The 18,449-nt window shown below is 34.3% G+C and overlaps 1 protein-coding gene across 7 annotated transcripts in view; it reads left to right on the plus strand.

Moving 5' to 3' along the window:
- dnc (phosphodiesterase dunce) overlaps nucleotides 1–18,449 on the plus strand; it is a 1,099,286-nt gene that overhangs the window by 803,379 nt on the left and 277,458 nt on the right. For all 7 annotated transcript variants that reach the window (XM_069818411.1, XM_069818412.1, XM_069818415.1 and 4 more), the window contains one exon: nucleotides 5,941–6,053. In XM_069818411.1, the coding sequence (XP_069674512.1) occupies nucleotides 5,941–6,053 (113 nt within the window). The remainder of the gene's footprint in view (nucleotides 1–5,940; nucleotides 6,054–18,449) is intronic.

Consider the following 18,449-nt stretch of genomic DNA (forward strand, 5'->3'; position numbering starts at 1 on the left):
TTATATTCATTTTATCTCATCTGCTACATAGAAAGCGCTTCACAAGTCATATTTTCATATTTTGCTTGTTACGATAATTTTAAGAAATCATTCCAATGTTTCATAATTCTGCAACCATCATCTCATTCCTAATTCAGACTGCTTATTTCTTAATATATTGCGAGTTTTCGTTAAATTGAATATTTAAGTACGTCGAAGGATTCAAGTTAGCCAATATACGAGTAGTAAGCTAGTGTGATGTGAAGCAGACCGCTAAGAAAAATAAACGGAAAACTAGTGGTGGGAACCATTGCAACGTTAAAGCATGTGCTACTACGATTACGAAATTCACATAAATTTACTGAAGTGTTACAGCTCCAAGGAAACAAATCATTGAAGCTGTCACGATAATTCTGACCTGCCACGGAATGAAAAAGTGTTGATTTTAATCACATTAAAACCCTTCCTTGCTCTCTCTGTAGCATATGTACTGGAATGTAGTAATGATTTTCAAATGGCTGTGGTAATTTTGAATAGCTGTGCTCTACTCGTATCATAAACTCGCTATTTATGAGCAAACTATGCAATTATAATTTATTACATACATAATACTCCAGGTTCTGCTTCGTTTCAGAACGAAGGACATACATAAAAGTTAGCTATCTTGAGACGATAGTCAATAACGATTTGAAAAGAGCACGTCTAAAGTGATAACATTAGCGTAAAACAAACTGTACAGCTAATTGTTTTATTTTATCTGTCCGTAAGAGTAGGCCCACAAAGAAATAAATTTCGAGCTAATGTCAGGCTCTTTGAAATTTTAGTCGTAAAATTGTTAAATAATAATAATAATAATAATAATAATAATAATAATAATAATAATAATAATAATAATAGCATTCTTCACTTGACATAATTAGGAACACTAAATCCAGACGTTTGAGATGGGCAGGACATGTAGCACATATGAGCGAATCCACAAATGCGTATAGAGTGTTTGTTGGGAGGCCGGAGGGAAAAAGACCTTCGGGGAGGCCGAGACGTAGATGGCAGGATAATATTAAAATGGATTTGAGGGAGGTGGGATATGATGATAAGAGACTGGATTAATCTTGCACAGGATAGGGACAGATGGCGGGCTTATGTGATGGCGGCATTGAACCTTTCGGTTCCTTAAAAGCCATTTGTAATGTAAGTAATAGTAACAGCAATAATAATAATAATAATAATAATAATAATAACTACCTTTAATTCAGGTTCTGGCTGATATGTATATCTACAGTATTATCAAGCAGTACATCTCACTTGACGATATGTGTCAGAGGAAGAACAATTGTTTGTATGCATCTAAAGTCTGATTAGTGGAATATATAGCTAATCGGCGATGTATGCATTGGAGGGGGAACGAAACTAGCCACATTTCCCCATTATCTCCTGGCCTAGTTGCCTCATGAGTGATGCCTTATTGGTGTTACTTATGAGGTTCAAACCTGTCCTCGGACAGATGACTAAACAACAATAGTAATAAAACTCACTTATGTTGATAAAGGCTATGCTAATTATTAATCTAGCCCAAATGTCATTTTTAAATAGAAGAATTATCTAGATCTGACAAGTCTCTGGGTAGTAGATTATCATGTTCACTTGTTTAGTCCCATCCTCAAGCGGTAATATATCTCGGTACATATCCTTCGGACCAAGGTACCATTCCCAGTAGCAAAGTGAAGATGTATCTGTCTGTGCTTAAATGCGACAGGCTTATGTCAGTAGATTTACTTGCATGTAAAAGAACTCCTGCGGGACAAAATTCCGGCCCACCGGCGACGCTGATATAACCTCGGCAGTTGCAAGCATCGTTAAATAAACCATAACATTAACATTGACCACATTCCTAGGAAGTTCTACTTTGAATGTTCGGCTTTCAAAATAGACCTACTTCTAATATTTCTCGGAGAAGGAAGGACAAATCTTTTCATGTCTATAAGCTATTTTAATTCAGAAGAAGTCGCTATACACACAGGCAGGTAGCATGCCCGAAACCTCTTTTGGCTATCAGTAAATATGCAAAGGTATATTTATGTGAAATCTCGAGGTCCATTTTTGTAATATTACAGTACATTCTCTTACAGTATAACGAAAGTATTCTTTATTCATTTCACGGAACAGTACAACACCTTCCTTTACCAGAGAGCAGGGCAGATGATGTAAAGATGTCACATGATGGTAAAGCAAACTTTTGCTCACCGTATGTTTTCCTTTCCGGTCATTCTAGCCGCAATGATTATGGCAAACAGCTTTGTGCTACGGAAAGACTACGATCATGGTGAGTTCAAATTCCATCTGGGACATCGATATTTTTCCGTTTGATGTATGTGTTGTCATAGGTGCAGGTTGGGCTCCGTGAAAATCTTACGTTACCGTTGTTCACCGTTTGTCTGTACGCCTAATATTAGTTTACGGAAACTTCTAAAAAATAAAGCCATGGCCCAGGAGGACTTTAGAACCAATAATTGAATTATTATCCTTAATTTTAATCACTAATATTACAATAGCAAAGTGCAAAGCGATGAATACTTCATGCACTACGGCCATGTAATATGTACGGGTAGGTAGGCCTACTTCAGTTTGTTTTCTCTTAACTCACATTAATAGAGTAGCATTGCATCTTTCACTTATTAGTACACCGTCCAAATCCATGCAGCTGGGAGTCTAGGAAAACGACTGTACATACTGTGCTTTCAAGAAAAGAAAGGAGAATTTGGACCGAAAGTAGAACAATGTGTAGGCAATGATAAGTCATTTAATGTGGTGGTCGATGCAAGTAGTTCCGGTAAACTGACAAAAATCACATAAGAAGTTGCTTAAGAGATGTATTTCTCCCGGATGTTAAGAAAGGCACACTACTACTTCTGTATTCCTGGAGTGGTCAGATAGATCACATTATATTTACTTTTGAAGGAGTAAACAATATTTTACATGGTAAGACAAATTAAAAACAAATTATTCTTCCAAAAACTATATGATTTTTGCAATCTTTGAATGTGTATTTTTTTTAACAATATAACATTTTAATTCGAAGGCTAGAAGAGTATTTAATACATAAATTGTCTGTGAAAACATTCCAGAACGTGAAAATGATAGGGGCTTCATAATGTCATTACATTCTGTTGAGTAGCAACAGTTTCATTCACCTGTCAAAGACAAGCGTGGCAGAAGTGTGGATATATGACGGAGAAACATGTAAGAAAGTTTGATAACGTTCTTGTAACAATGTTGCATGTTGGAAACTATATGTGTGTTACAGAAGTGTGGAAGTGTGAAAAACCAGCCTATATAAAACGTTTGTACTGTTCAGTGGTTCTTTGTTTCTACCTCTGTCATATTTAAGTTGTGTCACAAAGTTAATACATATTTTAAATTCAAATTGAAATTGTATTTCAGCAAGAGTACTCTATTAATGTGAGTTAAGAGAAAAAGAAAGTAGACTAAATCATTAATGCGAGAGTTGTGATACGGTGTCGGGGAACAATGAGGATTCGAATTCGCGCAAGAAGCGGCATAAGTAACATCGATTTTCAAGTCATTATTTTCGTAAACGAGGAAAAAGTGAAACGAACGATTATAACTACGTTTCTTCACGAACGAAAATTAGCTTAAATATGCATTTTCATTCAATTCAAGCTACACGGCCTGAGATGGTTCCCTTGTGAGTGTGTTCTCAATATTCCATATCTTAGGTCTTCCAGAACATTGTAAATCTTCAATGTTTCTTTCTCCATTATTGAAACGCTGGAACCATCGTTGTGCTATACGCTCACTAACGACACCTTCACCCCGATTTCACATATATTTTTTCGAGCCGCGGCAACAGCCTTATAAGCTTGTTTCCGTAGTGCTTTAGAAGAAACCTAATCTTAAATTTTATCGCCTCCATTTTATATTCTTTGAATTAACTCTTGACGACCGCTACATGCTCACAATACACAATAATAACCATAGCGTCTTGTAAATTGCATTGTCCAACTAAAGAAAATCATTAAAATCTTACAAAACACCAAACTTAAAAAACAGACTTCACTTATGATACGACCTAAAAAAATTTGAACACTTTACTGCATAAGTGAAACTTCGAGAGCAAAGAATTGCCTGTAAGTCTTGATCAGAATAGATATCCTTGCTTATCATAAATCTACAACTTGATTTTCTTTCCGAAGGAAGACATACTAAGGACTTAATGTCTTTTGAAGTTCATCGCTCTCGCCCGGGTTTGAAGGCGCGTAATCATTACATGGGAAGAGACGAAACCATTCAAATATTTTAAGTAAAAGGAAATAACAAGAACATAGAGCGCTAATCAGTTTTCTTTAATATGTATGAGTTTCAGCTGGCATTGTACCCCTGCATTCCGGCTCCATTGATTCCTTAGGGAAATGAGATGTGGGCAGATGCACAGAACAATTTAATTAGTATCGGATCGGGTCTTACACCGTCTTTGATTCTCGCAGAGGATAAAGAAGGCTCATTCATTAGTCATTCACCTTCTTTTGAAATAAAACTGCCAAGTCTTGAGGGTATGTCTTCTCGCTTGTGTTCTTCAGTTACACTAGCATAAATTTTCATAGAATATGACTTAAAAGTACACACAAGCCTCGTGTAGGTCTCGAATATTTTATAACATCTCGCGAGACAGTCAGCCTCAGATTGCAAATGAATAGACTCCAATAGTTTACTTATTTTATTACGAAATTATTCCTTTCCTAACATAGTACGCCTACAATCTATTCCACTATTGCCGTCACGTTCTGAAGTTGTGTTTAAACCTAAGTACTTCATTCCCCTCCCACTGATATGCTAGTAAATAGGTATACAAGACACACATATAGCCATTTATACGAGCAGTAGTATGCCACTGCACCTCTGCAAAGTTGGCATACGGTACAACGAAAACGGAGTTCCAATTTGTAGCTACTATTCTAGCATGAACACCAGTGAAAACAGGAATATACCACAAGTCGAGTCACATCAGCGAATAGCGATTATATAGAATGGACACTGAGCGAATTTTCCTGTTTTGTTTCACTGTGCTCCGGCGTTTAGTTCGACTTTTAAGCGCTAGAGGTTAGTGTAATCGAGTACACGCTACGATAATAATTGAATTAAAGAGTTGAGACACAGGATCCAAATATTGCCGACCTTGTTGCATAATCCAGTAACGCTTTGCTTCAAATAAATTCAAGTTAAGAGCTTCTCCTTATTTCTTAGTGATAAACTAGTTGTAATAATAATTTTTATGTTTGATATATAATAAATTATATTATAAAATAATATAATACATTATAAAATTATATATAAAATTCGTTTAATTTTTGTATACAATATATAGGCATATGGTTTTACTTCTCATAGGAGTTTTGTTTTTCCATTTTCAGTGCTATCAAATCATTATAAATTTGAAGTGTTGCTGGAGTCAGCGTTTCTACTTTCATTATAAAGGAACTTTAGAGTCTAGACATTATAGATAATGGCGGATTTATTATTTCATCAGTCCAATTTATTTTATTTGAGTACGTAATGTACCTGTTATATTCAGCTGTGTCGACTTCTAACTGGTGTGATGTCAGCGCCAACTCTAGGGGAAAAGCAGAATCTCACGCTCAAGCTGGTTTGAAGGTCATTGAAATCAGTCCTGTTACATCAAAGGTACCGACACGAAGTGTCCATACTTGTAATTCCCTATACGCTGGTCACAGACTTGCACAGTAGTGGTGGGGATAGAAAACGTAGGTTTTCCAGCTCTTTCCAAATTTCCGGTATCTGAAGATACTAATTCCAAGATTTCAGCTTTGTACTACTGAATTAAATATTTTAGTATGTAATAGAAATATTTTATTTTCAGTTTTTCGGATTGCAGTATTTTGAAATTGTAGAAATCTGTCATTCGTTCATTTTGTTGATTTGCAGATGACGCCTACATGAAGCTTGCGATCGAGACGATGGAAGAGCTGGATTGGTGTCTGGACCAGCTCGAGACCATCCAGACCCATCGCTCTGTATCCGACATGGCGTCCTTAAAGGTAGGAAAACGTTTACATTATAATAATGGATATCATTATCTGAAACAAGTGTGATGATTCGTCACAGTTCTCTGAGCATCACTGCTCAAAGGAAAGAAATTAAATGTATATAATAAGTTTCAGCTTGTAATAATTACAAACTGATTGAACATTTTGTAGGCCTACGGACACTTCGAGGACTAGAAAAGCACTTTAACAGACGAAATTATTAATCTGTGTATACAAATAATTAGAAAACCATATATCGATATGACTAAAAATGAAAACCTGGGAAAGGGATGTAAAAAGCGTAGGAGTTTGGATAAATAGACGGCGGGTAGAGTGGAATAACAATTTCTCACAAATGGCACCAAACTTGATTGTGAAAATGGCGAGAAAAATGTTCATATCTGAAGAAGCTACAGGTAGGCAGTAGAAAAGATGAGTGACATTTTATGCAAAATTGAAAAGATATCAATAAATATAATGAATTTTATATTTGAAAGTATTTCAGTACTAGTATTAGGCCTATTACTTTCATCGGAAATAAAATATACTTTAAAGTAATCAAATTTTAAATTTCCGGAATCTTAAATACGTTAAAAGTTAGATTACATCTCTTTACTAGACATATTAGACAATATATTGAAGAGTAGATAATTAATTTCTAATTCTTAAAACTTCTTTTTTTTTTAGTATTTAACAGAGTTCAAGTAAATAAACAAATAAATAAACGGTATTAAAAGTTTATAAATTACTGCGACATTCTTAACTACTCGTATATTGAGCGCAACTTTTATTTTACATGGGGAAGACTCCGGTTAGAGCATGAATAACTAGCAATGCGAAATGTTGGAAATTACTTGGATATTTTCTTACAACTTTTACATTATTTAAAACTGACTTATACACCAGTAGTGTCAGAGTTGTAAACTCCAAACCCGGTTGTGGAGCTAGATCGGAGCATGAACTTACTTATGTCTGTGGAAACACCGGAGCACGCAACCAGTCTAATGAAGCGCTCCGCTCCGTTTAGTCCCTGTCTGACAACACTGTTATACACAATTCCCAAACAATTCGAAAAACAATAATTTTCACTACTACATTACGCAAGAATGGTTAATCTATTCAGTATTCTTAAGCAATTAAAAAAACAATAGCTTGCATTACATTACGCTGAGCAGCTCACAATAGACTGAGGTGAACTGCACGCATCAAACGCCCTTCAACTTCTGCGCGTATGACAGACACACTATGGGAGGCAACATTTCTGTATGTTCCGTAGCGCAATGTATAGAACTCTGTATTATAGTACTATATTTTTATTGATATTTTTGTCTTAACCACAATCAAAGTACTCTCGCAGCTGGGACAATGAATGTTAATTTAGTTTTCCAAAAATTATACACATCAATTATAACAGTTTTCAAACGAAATGGACGTTTCTCTTTAAATCCATCATTTTTATTATGTTGAAGAGGTTTTCAAATTTATTCAGTAGATATATTATCTGTATGAAGTATAGCTGTCTGTAGGTTATTTTATTTTTTATTGCAATAATCGTATCGCCAGGAAATGCTGAAATATTAAAAGCTACGGTCTACGTTTTAAAACTTCTATTTATTTTGCACTTCAACTCTCCTAAAGCACCCTCTGAGTATATATTAAAAATGGTTGGAGACATGCTTCATCCCTCTCTGACTTCGGGATTAAACCTATACCTCTTTTGAGATTTTTACATTTTCCATTAATTCTCTATCTATAACACAGGATTGCAAAATTAAATTTTGGTTCAAGGCTTTCAATATCGAAGGTCGATTTTTATTAATTGTTGGCTTCTGTTGAAGGATCTAAAGTGAGATTTTGCCTATCGCGTATGAAAAAATGTTTATAAAGATTTCAAGAATTGCCATATTCAGTCTATATCTCTATTCATGCAGTATTAATACATTTAAATGCATAAATCAAGTAATCTTTGAAAATGTCTATACAGTAAAGAAAATCAAACAGCACTGTCTTGTTCATATTCACAATTTAGGTTCAACTCATTCCAAGTCTCATGTAGACACTTCATTTTTATATAATAGGAATTACGCACAATGTGCATGGTTTTCTATATTTCTTGGCACAGCTGTGTCAGTATTTCTTGTCTATGTGTAAAGTGCATTGTATGATATCTTTCACACTTTTGGTCACTTCCTTTACACACACACTCGGCACTTGGTTCATGGAAACCTACGGTTCTGCACATTTTATGGTGAAAACCATGTATGGCGAACCTGGTGACTGTATGTCTCAGCCCGAAGCCCCCGCGTGTCCATTCTCGGTCGATCATCGCATCCGTCGTGTAGAACTCGTTCCATATCATGGTTTCTTGGTCTGAATTTCCTGCAGGAGCTCCTCGTAGCTTGTCGTGGAGGGTAGTAGGAGATTGGTCCTCAAGTATTCTAACAGGAACGTCTCCCTCGCCATGACGTAGATTAGCAGGGATAGTGTGTACTGTGATACCTGAAGGACTCTTTAATTAAGGTATCTTGCCTTCAGGTTCTCCAGTTCCTTTAGTTGTCTTTTGGTGAGGTGTTTCCAGGTTATTTCAAGCCCGTATGTCGCTGTTGGTAATATTTTTGCATCAAACAATTTCATACCTGTCTCTGTCATTTTTCAATACCGCTTGCTCTTCATCTGGAAATTCTGTCTTCGACATTTTCTTCTATGTTGTAGCTCCACATTGTTTCTCTTCATAGACCAACAAAGAAGCTCTTTTCAGAACTTAACATGTCCAATATATCAAAATACACTTCAGATGCCAAAAACGTATTTCTCTGCAATGAACAAAATGTGTTCTATCGTGAAATATTAAAGAGTACTTTTTTTTTTTTGCAATCGATTCGTAAAATTTGTACCAAGAAAAATCTTCGTTTAGTACAGAGACACATAGCATTTTATAAAAATGTACATGTTAAGTTTTGAAAAAAAAAAAAAAAAAAAAAAGCTTCTCAACAGTAGTCAGCCATCACCGCTTCATCCCACCTGCCTTGATAACACTTTTCTATTTATTTCATGTCTTGATGAACCTTTTCTCCGTGTTCTTCTCTATAATCTCCAAAACAATCAGGTAATAAGTCAAGATGGGTATGAAGGAAATGAATTTTAATGGTTATATTGCATCATAAATTTTTCATAGCTACCAACATATTTTCTACAATGTTTTTTTTTTTAAATTTTAATCTGGGTATTTCCTATTCCCCAAGAAATTGTCAACCACATTCTTAAATCCTGTCCAAGTCAGTCGTTCTTCATGGGTCATTAAGTTTTCAAAATATTCATCTTTCATCAAACTTTTTATGTTCGGTCCCACAAATATTCCTCCGTTAAGTTTAGACTCAGAGAAATAGGAAAATTTAGAACTTGTGTATTTAAAACAATCACCATCTTTATACATGCTTTCACAAACTGAGGAAGTCGCTATCACTAGATCAATTTGAAATAACCTGATAATTGATTCTGTGAGCTTCTAGACAACTCGAGAAGTATCGATTGTTTCACAGTCGATCGTGTTCACTCACTTTACGATATATTATATCGATTACAGTACAAGACTATGCGCGAAATTTAAATAGAGCGCACTTAAGAAATTACATAAAATCTGTCAATGTTTAACGAAAACGAATTTCATTTTTGCAGAGAGCATGAAAAAGCCATTCAAAATGACCCTTCGTCATGTAAATCCCCAAAACATGGCAACCCTATGTCATTTTTACATATGTAATGATACTTGCATTGAATGTATGTGATAATCTATCTCTTTATTCCCCATTACATGATCTAAAATCTACATTTAATTTAATTGTTATTTGGTCTACTTAATTTCTCTTTTTTATATATAAAATTGTTAAATTGCAAATATTCTTCGGTACACAATGAGAACTTCAAATCGGACCTAATGATTTATTTAAAAGGCTTTGAGAAAAACAGAAGAAATACGCCAAGAAGTTCATTTATCATAAAAAAGCGCCTCAATTCCTTTGTCAAAACTGATCAGACGATGCTCGTTTTCATTCCGTTTGATATTGTGTCACATTCACTGAAAACTTAAAAATTTTTAAGAATTAAATCTTAGAAATTATCTCGTCACAATGTTCCTGTTAAAGTTCCAAAGATTTATGTAGATGTTTGTAAAATTTATATATACTCACCAACAAATATAGAAATACACAGATGATCATCTCATAGGATTTCCTTTTCAAAAGCATACTTTCAAATATAATTTCATATTTTGCACACATATTAAGTTACTGTTACTGACAGTCATATTTCTTTTCGAATGTGTCTCTATTGTGTTACAAAGCCATAATAAAAACGAAAGTTGATTGCTAGCATATTGAAATTTGTCTCTCTCTGTTGGAACATTTGCATTTGAGCGCTTTTTTTCATTCTTATACAAAATACATTGGGAAACTTCATCTCATTCTGATGCAGCATTCGGCTTTGAAGAACGTTCGTTTAAAGCGATTCATTTCAAAAGTAATTAATTTGTCGACTGTAGATTGATAAACTTCAATTTTCCATTAAAAATCTCTGTTATACAATAAGTTGCTATGATAAAATATATGAAGCAGTACATTGATTCTGCAGATATATAAAAAGTCAATAAAATATTCACTCATTATTACAATGAATTTCATTAATTGACATTTCCGAACTGCTGTCTCATGAACACTATGGGATTCCGTCACGTGGTGTCAGCATTAAATTGTATGTATTAGTTTTCGTTTACTACAAAGAAACTTAATGTGTTTTACTATATTCACTCTTGAAATTACTGTCGTATCTAGTTGTACAGTTGTAAAAATTGATATTGCATCTCTCGTTTTATATGTGCGGAAAAAAATATAGGTTTAATCAAATGGGTGTGAAATAGTTCCCGGTACTCTTTGATAAGAATGTAGAGGTAACTGAAAAATATTTCCTCTTAATCATTCAAGAGTCAGACCGTTTGTACTCTATGCGCATTCAAAAACAGGGTAAAAATTCTGATAGAACTTATATTTAACCATTGCGGTGAATTTCGGTGAAATTCGGAGGAACTAATTAGTCAAATCTTCTCTCCTTACCTCCACGCTGGCGCCCCTTGGCATCTTTTAAGATACGAAAGAAAGTGGTGTGCGGAAAGCAACGGGAAGCTACCACATTTATATTTCCCAAGAAAAACTGCAAACATTATGTAAGATTGGAGAATCTAACTTTGCAGTGAAAGACCTGCCCTTGGGCAGAAAATGATGAATTAATGAAATGACATCAAGAATCGAAACAGTCTAGAAAGTTATGTGTACGTAAATAAAGAATAGCCAACAACTTATATTGTATATATTATGGATTTATTAATTTGTCCTACAGAATAATATCTGTAATATTGGCAATTAATATTAGAGGAGAAACAAGTCACTCAGCTGAGTGCGCCCCTAGTATAATGACAGTTGACATTGGACATAAAACGTCAACATATATGCCGAACTTGGAGTAAGGCCACAAAGGGAAACATTGAAGGAGACGAATTCGATCCGGTGATGTGGATTGAATTTGGCTTAGCTCAGTGGTCAGAGCGCTTGGTACGTAGAACCAAGGACCCGGGTTCGATCCCCGGCGCCGGAGCGAATTTTTCTCCTCTAATATTAACTTAAATTGTGCTTCGGAGTAACTTTTTAGTGTGTGGAAATAATGTAGTCTGTTTAGTAATGAATAACCACTCAATTTTCAAGTAACCTGTGCTATTTATTGGAAGGTTAGTATTTGAGAAATTTGATGGAGCTGTAGTCCTAGATCTATTCAAAAGTCTTTTCAATCTTTAAAGAGATATAACATTATTATCATCATATCTGAAGTAAAAACGAAAACATCATTGTTTTCGGTGAACCTTGAGTTTTATTTTACAAAATTATTTTGTTCATCTCTCCGTTCTCATAATTAGCATTGTGTTCGTTCAAACATGATGTACTTTTTAAGTTTTAAGCCATGAGTCTATCATTAAATGTTAGGATATAGATTATCCGCTGCTATTATGAAAGCAATAGCAGCCTTTCTCGAGATTAAAAAAACTTAGAACATGTAACAATTTAAGAGAAGGTTCATGTTTCATTCGTAATTATTGCAATTTAATCAGCAGGTTTATGGAAACTTGTTACTTCAACATGCTGTAGTATTTCGTCATTCTCAAACTGGAAATTATGCTGGAAAGTAAAATCTTCACGCAAGATGGCGCACCATCCCGCATATACATTCCAGTAAAACAGTTAGAGACATTTTTGACGGTTGTGTCATCAGCAGGCACTTCACAGCAGTCTGACCTCCACAATCGATAGACCTTAATCATGCCGATTTTTAGTTGTGAGGTTACGACAAAGAATGAGTTTTATAGTACATCCAACAACCCTATAATATAGCAACTGAAGAAAGAAATTTCGCAAGAAATTATAGATTTTCAGTGATATTTACTTCAAAATTTTGAGGATGATATCGCAGAAAGAATTAATTATTTTGAACAAGAGAACGGCAGACATAAGTATTTACAAGACTTTTTAATTGAAGGGTTCAGAACCATAGTGGGCCAAGCGCCATTTACTAAAACCGTAGAAAACAAGGGTTAATATGAAGTTATTACCATAATTCAATGGAAACATATAGCAAGTAATATAAAGTATAAACATTAAAAATGTCGACCTGGTTGGCGAGTTGGTATAGCGCTGGCCTTCAATGCCCAAGGTTGCGGGTTCGATCCCGGGCCAGGTCGGTGGCATTTAAGTGTGCTTAAATGCGACAGGCTCATGTCAGTAAATTTACTGGCATGTAAAAGAACTCCTGCGGGACAAAATTCCGGCACATCCGGCGATGCTGATATAACCTCTGCAGTTGCGAGAGTCGTTAAATAAAACATAACATAACACATTAAAACTAAATGATATGTCAATCTTCATTAAACTATGGTATTCACTTAACTTTAACCCTTGTTTTCTCCGTTTTTAATAAATGGCGCTTGGCCCACTATGACTCTGAACCCTTCAGTTGTAAAATTAACCTCAGAGTTTCCCTGCCATAATTATATTTTCGTATTTTTACTCTTCTAAAATATGAAGATAACTTTTATCAGACTTTAAATTTCGAACTGACTTTTGAATAGTCTCATACTACTAAAACTGAATGTGTGGCTAACGAAATGTGAGTCTATTCACTGACTCAGATTGTAGTAGCGATATTGTCTTATCTAGTAATTAATATTATGGGAATAGATTCCTTGGTTACATTCTTTCTTCTTCGTTCTCCTCGTTATAGTTTTTAATTTCTCATTTTACGTTGTGATGTTACAAAATAAATTTCAACATTCTAATCAGAGTACGCATTTTCAACATTTCTAATAACGAGAAAGTCACTTCTAACATTTAACCTATTTGTCCTTCCTAATCGACCAGACAGAATTTGTCAGTACTTTATATCTACCAGTGAACTTTATTCATCAAGGAATGTTGCACGTGAATTTTAATTTTTAATCTAAAATTATAAAATATAATTCGAAAGTCAATTACGAAAATTTTGCAAATACCGGTAGTCATTTAATCAAGATTTGCAAAAAAAATATCGCGTTGAAGTATAGATGAAACACAAGAATTGAGTTTCAAACATACTTTTGCAGGATGCTTCATTATTCATTGCCGAGACTATATCGTTTCATTCATTAATTGTCAATATAATCATTATGAAGTAAAACTATCTTTCATTGTGCAACAAGGACAACGTCGAAATGGTCTAGAGTTTCGGCGCGTTACTCCTAGAGGAGGATTCTTGAGATAAGTTTGCAAAATAAAATATTTAATTTAAAAACACGTAAGATGTTGTTCGAAGTATACTTACTGTACTAGGATCACGCAATGGTCAATTTTTGTATTGGGTTATTTTACGACGCTGTATCAACATCTTAGGTTATTTAGCGTCTGAATGAAATGAAGGTGATAATGCCGGTGAAATGAGTCCAGGGTCCAGCACCGAAAGTTACCCAACATTTGCTCTTATTGGGTTGAGGGAAAACCCCGGAAAAAACCTCAACCAGGTAATTTGCCCCGACCGGCATTCGAACCCGGGCCACCTGGTTTCATGGCCAGACGCGCTGACCGTTACTCCACAGGTGTGGACGCAATGGTCAATGAAGCGTCATGTCTATAAGGATATGGGACGAGAAATATTTAAAAGATATGCGAAAACCCGTTCTTAGCTAGGGAAATTGGTGCTGAGAGAAAGTGTTTATGTGAGCTCCAAGCCTGTTGTCCACCTGTCTCACTCCGATTTTCGCCGTTCTATTGAAAGAACATTGGAGAATTTTAAGACGAAATTCTCCATGCGAGCTATGCGATCTCTTCCCCAACTCTCGGTATGTATGAGCATTTGGATTGCCTGCTTGAAAAGACGAATACGTTCTTTATCGTCATCGTGAAATATTCGCTCGTCAGATAGTAACATTAAACGGGCTAGGAATTTTAGTAAACTAATAATTAAACCAAACAATTGTGAACTAATAATTTGAATGCTTAAACAGTTAAACATTATTATTATTATTATTATTATTATTATTATTATTATTATACTGATTTATAATGTTAACTGCTAACCACTGACTGAATGAATCGTCAAGCGAAGCTGAACTAACTAATTCAGAGGTAACAAACAATATTTGCAGATCGATTAGTACCAGCAATGCACAAGTGTGGCTTTCGCCCACGTCCTACGCCTACTGTCCCCTATTAATGCTGTCTCTTGCCCGTCTAGTGACCGTCCGACTCTGAGGTCTCCGTCGTTAAGGGGTTAGGTACAGCTTACAGCAGTAAAATTTTGGAAATATTCAACATTTTCTCCCTCCATTACTATATCTTCTAGAATAATGAAAATTAGTATGTGTAAAACACTGTCCTGCTATATGAAAAAAATAGTTTTACGATTTAAAAAAAATTATTTACATTTTTGTAAGTCAATTCACTATGAAATGATGATGCGTTTCCCACATAACTTAAAAAACTATCCAACATTCTGTGATTAAATTTTTATGTGTATTTATGCATGCCACATCTGCAATATGATGCAAGATCACATTTCTACCTTTGATAGATTATCTGATAAAAAATAAATTCATTTTAATAAATGATCAAATATCAGTATTTGCTATTACATAAAATAAAATAAAACATTATTTATTAAGGAATGTAGTTGAAAGAGCATTATATTGTAAACATGAGTTTCAGCAATAAAATAAAAGAGAGAGAACATGAAAAAGTTACCAAGTTTTTTAGTTATGAGGGAAACGCTTCATCACTGCACAGTAAACTGCCACCATTTTAAATTTTGAAAAAAAAAAAAAATATATATATATATGAATAAATAAATACTTTTTTATCGTAAAAGTATTTTTTCATACAGCTGAAGGACAGTGTGTTTTACACATACCAATTTTCATGATTGCACAAGCTACAATAATGGAGGAAAAAAATGTTGAATATTTCCAAAACTTTTATTACTGCAAGTTGTACCTAACACCTTAAGTTGCTCAACCAGAAGTCTTGTGAATAAAGGTTATGATTGTGGCGTTGTTCACATGTCTAACACAACATTTTTTGTCGTTATTGTGTTTTATGAAAGTTACAAGAGAATGAAGAATATTACACAACGCAGAACTGGACACATTGTATTCTTCACCTGCCATAATTAGGAACATTAAATCCAGATGTTTGAGATGGACAGGGCATGTAGCACGTATGGGCGAATCCAGAAATGCATATAGAGTGTTAGTTGGGAGGCCGGAGGGAAAAAGACCTTTGGAGAGGCCGAGATGTAGATGGGAGGATAATATTAAAATGGATTTGAGAGAGATGGGATATGATGATAGAGGCTGGATTAATCTTACTCAGGGTAGGGACCGATGGCGGGGTTATGTGAGGGCGGCAATGAACCTCCGGGTTCCTTAAAAGCCATAAGTAAGTATAGTGTGTTATGAATCCCCTTGTAAATTCCTGCAAAATCATAGCGTAGACAAAGAGATATGGCAGTGGAATGTGGTAATAAGGCAAAATAAGTATTTCCTGAAGAATGTAAACGTGTTTCATTTATTGTAGAAGTCTTTATTTGGCATAGTAAGTATTTTTGTACGATTTTATTTATTTATTTATTTATTTATTTATTTATTTATTTATTTATTTATTTATTTATTTATTCATTCATTCATTCATTCATTTATTCATTCATTCAGCCAACCATTCATTCATTCATTCATTCATTCATTCATTCAATCATTCATTCATTCATTCAGCTAGCGCTATGGCTCAGTCGGTTAAGGCGCTTGCCTACCGTTCTGAAGTTGCACTTGGACGCGGGTTCTATCACCGCTTGGGCTGATTGCCTGGTTGGGTTTTTTCCGAAGTTTTCCCCAACCATAAGGTTAATGCCAGTTAATCTATGGCGAATCCTCGGCCTCATCTCGCCAAATATCATCTCGCTATCACCAATCTCATCGACGCTAAATAACCTAGTAGTTGATACAGCGTCGTTAAATAATCAATTAAAAAATTCATTCATTCATTATTTAGGGGCCTATCCATCTCTCACACCACTACTAATAGGAGAGGACGATTCGTCTGATTGTACACTAGACATTTCACAAATACGGGTGGAAGTGAAATAAGCCTACAAATTGAAAGGAGCGATAGGGTACACTTAAATGAATAGAAAGCCTCTATTATGTTTTGTTATTAAATACAGGGTTAATAAGATAATTAAGTTGTAAGTTTCAGCATTCTGGAAACATCGCCGCTAACACGCTGCTTTGTCTTCTCGTAATACAGATGTAAGAGGTCAACAAACTCGGATTTGTATCCCTAGGTAAATCTTTCCTTCTCTGACTACAACGTTGAAATCTGTTTGCATCGTTCAGTGGCTTGAAATTAGTGGTTTTTAAATTAAATTTACACGAGAACCGTTCACGCTGTGGATATACATCAGAGAAATAAATGATTTTTTGTTAGATTTTCTATAGATATGCACAAAAATTACTATTCTACTCGCGATACTTATCGAATAAGAGAGTGTTAAACATTTAAAAAAATCTTTTTTCCTGAGAAAACTATGAACATTCCACCAATATGATATTACACCTTTTTGTTATATACAAACTGAGCTATTCGCTCTGAAAATCTGGAGTGTTATTTCACTTCCAACCTGTGTGTGTATATATATATATATATATATATATATATATATATATATATATATATATATATATATATATATATAGTACATATTCCAACATATGTACCTATGTATAGTGTATATATTTAACTTAAATGTATTGTTATTTGTATGCATGGTGACAAAATGTCTCCGATTTTCGGGGACAGTCCGTCATTTTCAATTTATTATCTCAGGTGAATAAATATATCCTTTTTTTCCACGCAAAACAATTCAGTCGTCTGAAGTTTACTATTTCTTTTTTTTTACATTAACGTTTTATTTGTAGATGATATGTTGGCGATATTTTAGCTCTTAATCTAGATTTCTGAACTGTATTCCATGTTGGATCAAAAAGTCGGGTCACCCTATTTTTGTGTGATATTGTTTTGCATCAATCTAATTATACTTTGTTATTGGTGGTTATATACAGGTAGTAGTAACTTACATACAATTTTATTTTATTTTCTCGATTCATTAATACAGCTAAAATTATTTTAATTAATTAAAATATACGAATACTTATATCGTGCTTTCACTAAGTTCCGTTAACATTGAATTCTCCATTGAAATACGCTGTCTCGAACTTTACCAAACTTCAACTAGGTGAAAATTTCATAATTATCACCGGTCTATAGCATCTCGTTTGCGTCACTTGTTTTGCTTGTGGCGTGCAAAACTCAAGGTGGAAAAATAAAGCAAAGAGGAATCATGTTTATTTAACTACGAAATTATAATCTATCCAGACGTGAGATATAATTTCTAACGCATTAACATAGCAGTGTACACGTTCTCTTTCAAATATTTGGTTTATACAATGTAACATTAAAGTTTACTTCACGTATACAATAGCTTAGTAAATTTGTTACAATATAAAAACAAAGTAATTCTACAATATTGAAGTATAGCTTGCTTTCTTAGTTTGACTTTATATCCCTATAACCCTGATGGTTTACTTTATTCATTAAAAAAAATTGTTTACGCGTTCTTAATTTCTTCTTTTAATTGCGTAATACGTAAGTATTTCTTTTGATCCATCCGTGATACATGTTCATATCGATTTCTTTCTCATTCATTATCATATCATTTACATTGTAGAGATTTAATTGTATTTTTATTCAGTATTTTTCTGATGGTCAAGAAGTGTATATCTAGCTACTG

The sequence above is a fragment of the Periplaneta americana genome, chromosome 2, assembly GCF_040183065.1.
Source record: "Periplaneta americana isolate PAMFEO1 chromosome 2, P.americana_PAMFEO1_priV1, whole genome shotgun sequence".
Lineage (NCBI taxonomy): Eukaryota > Metazoa > Arthropoda > Insecta > Blattodea > Blattidae > Periplaneta > Periplaneta americana.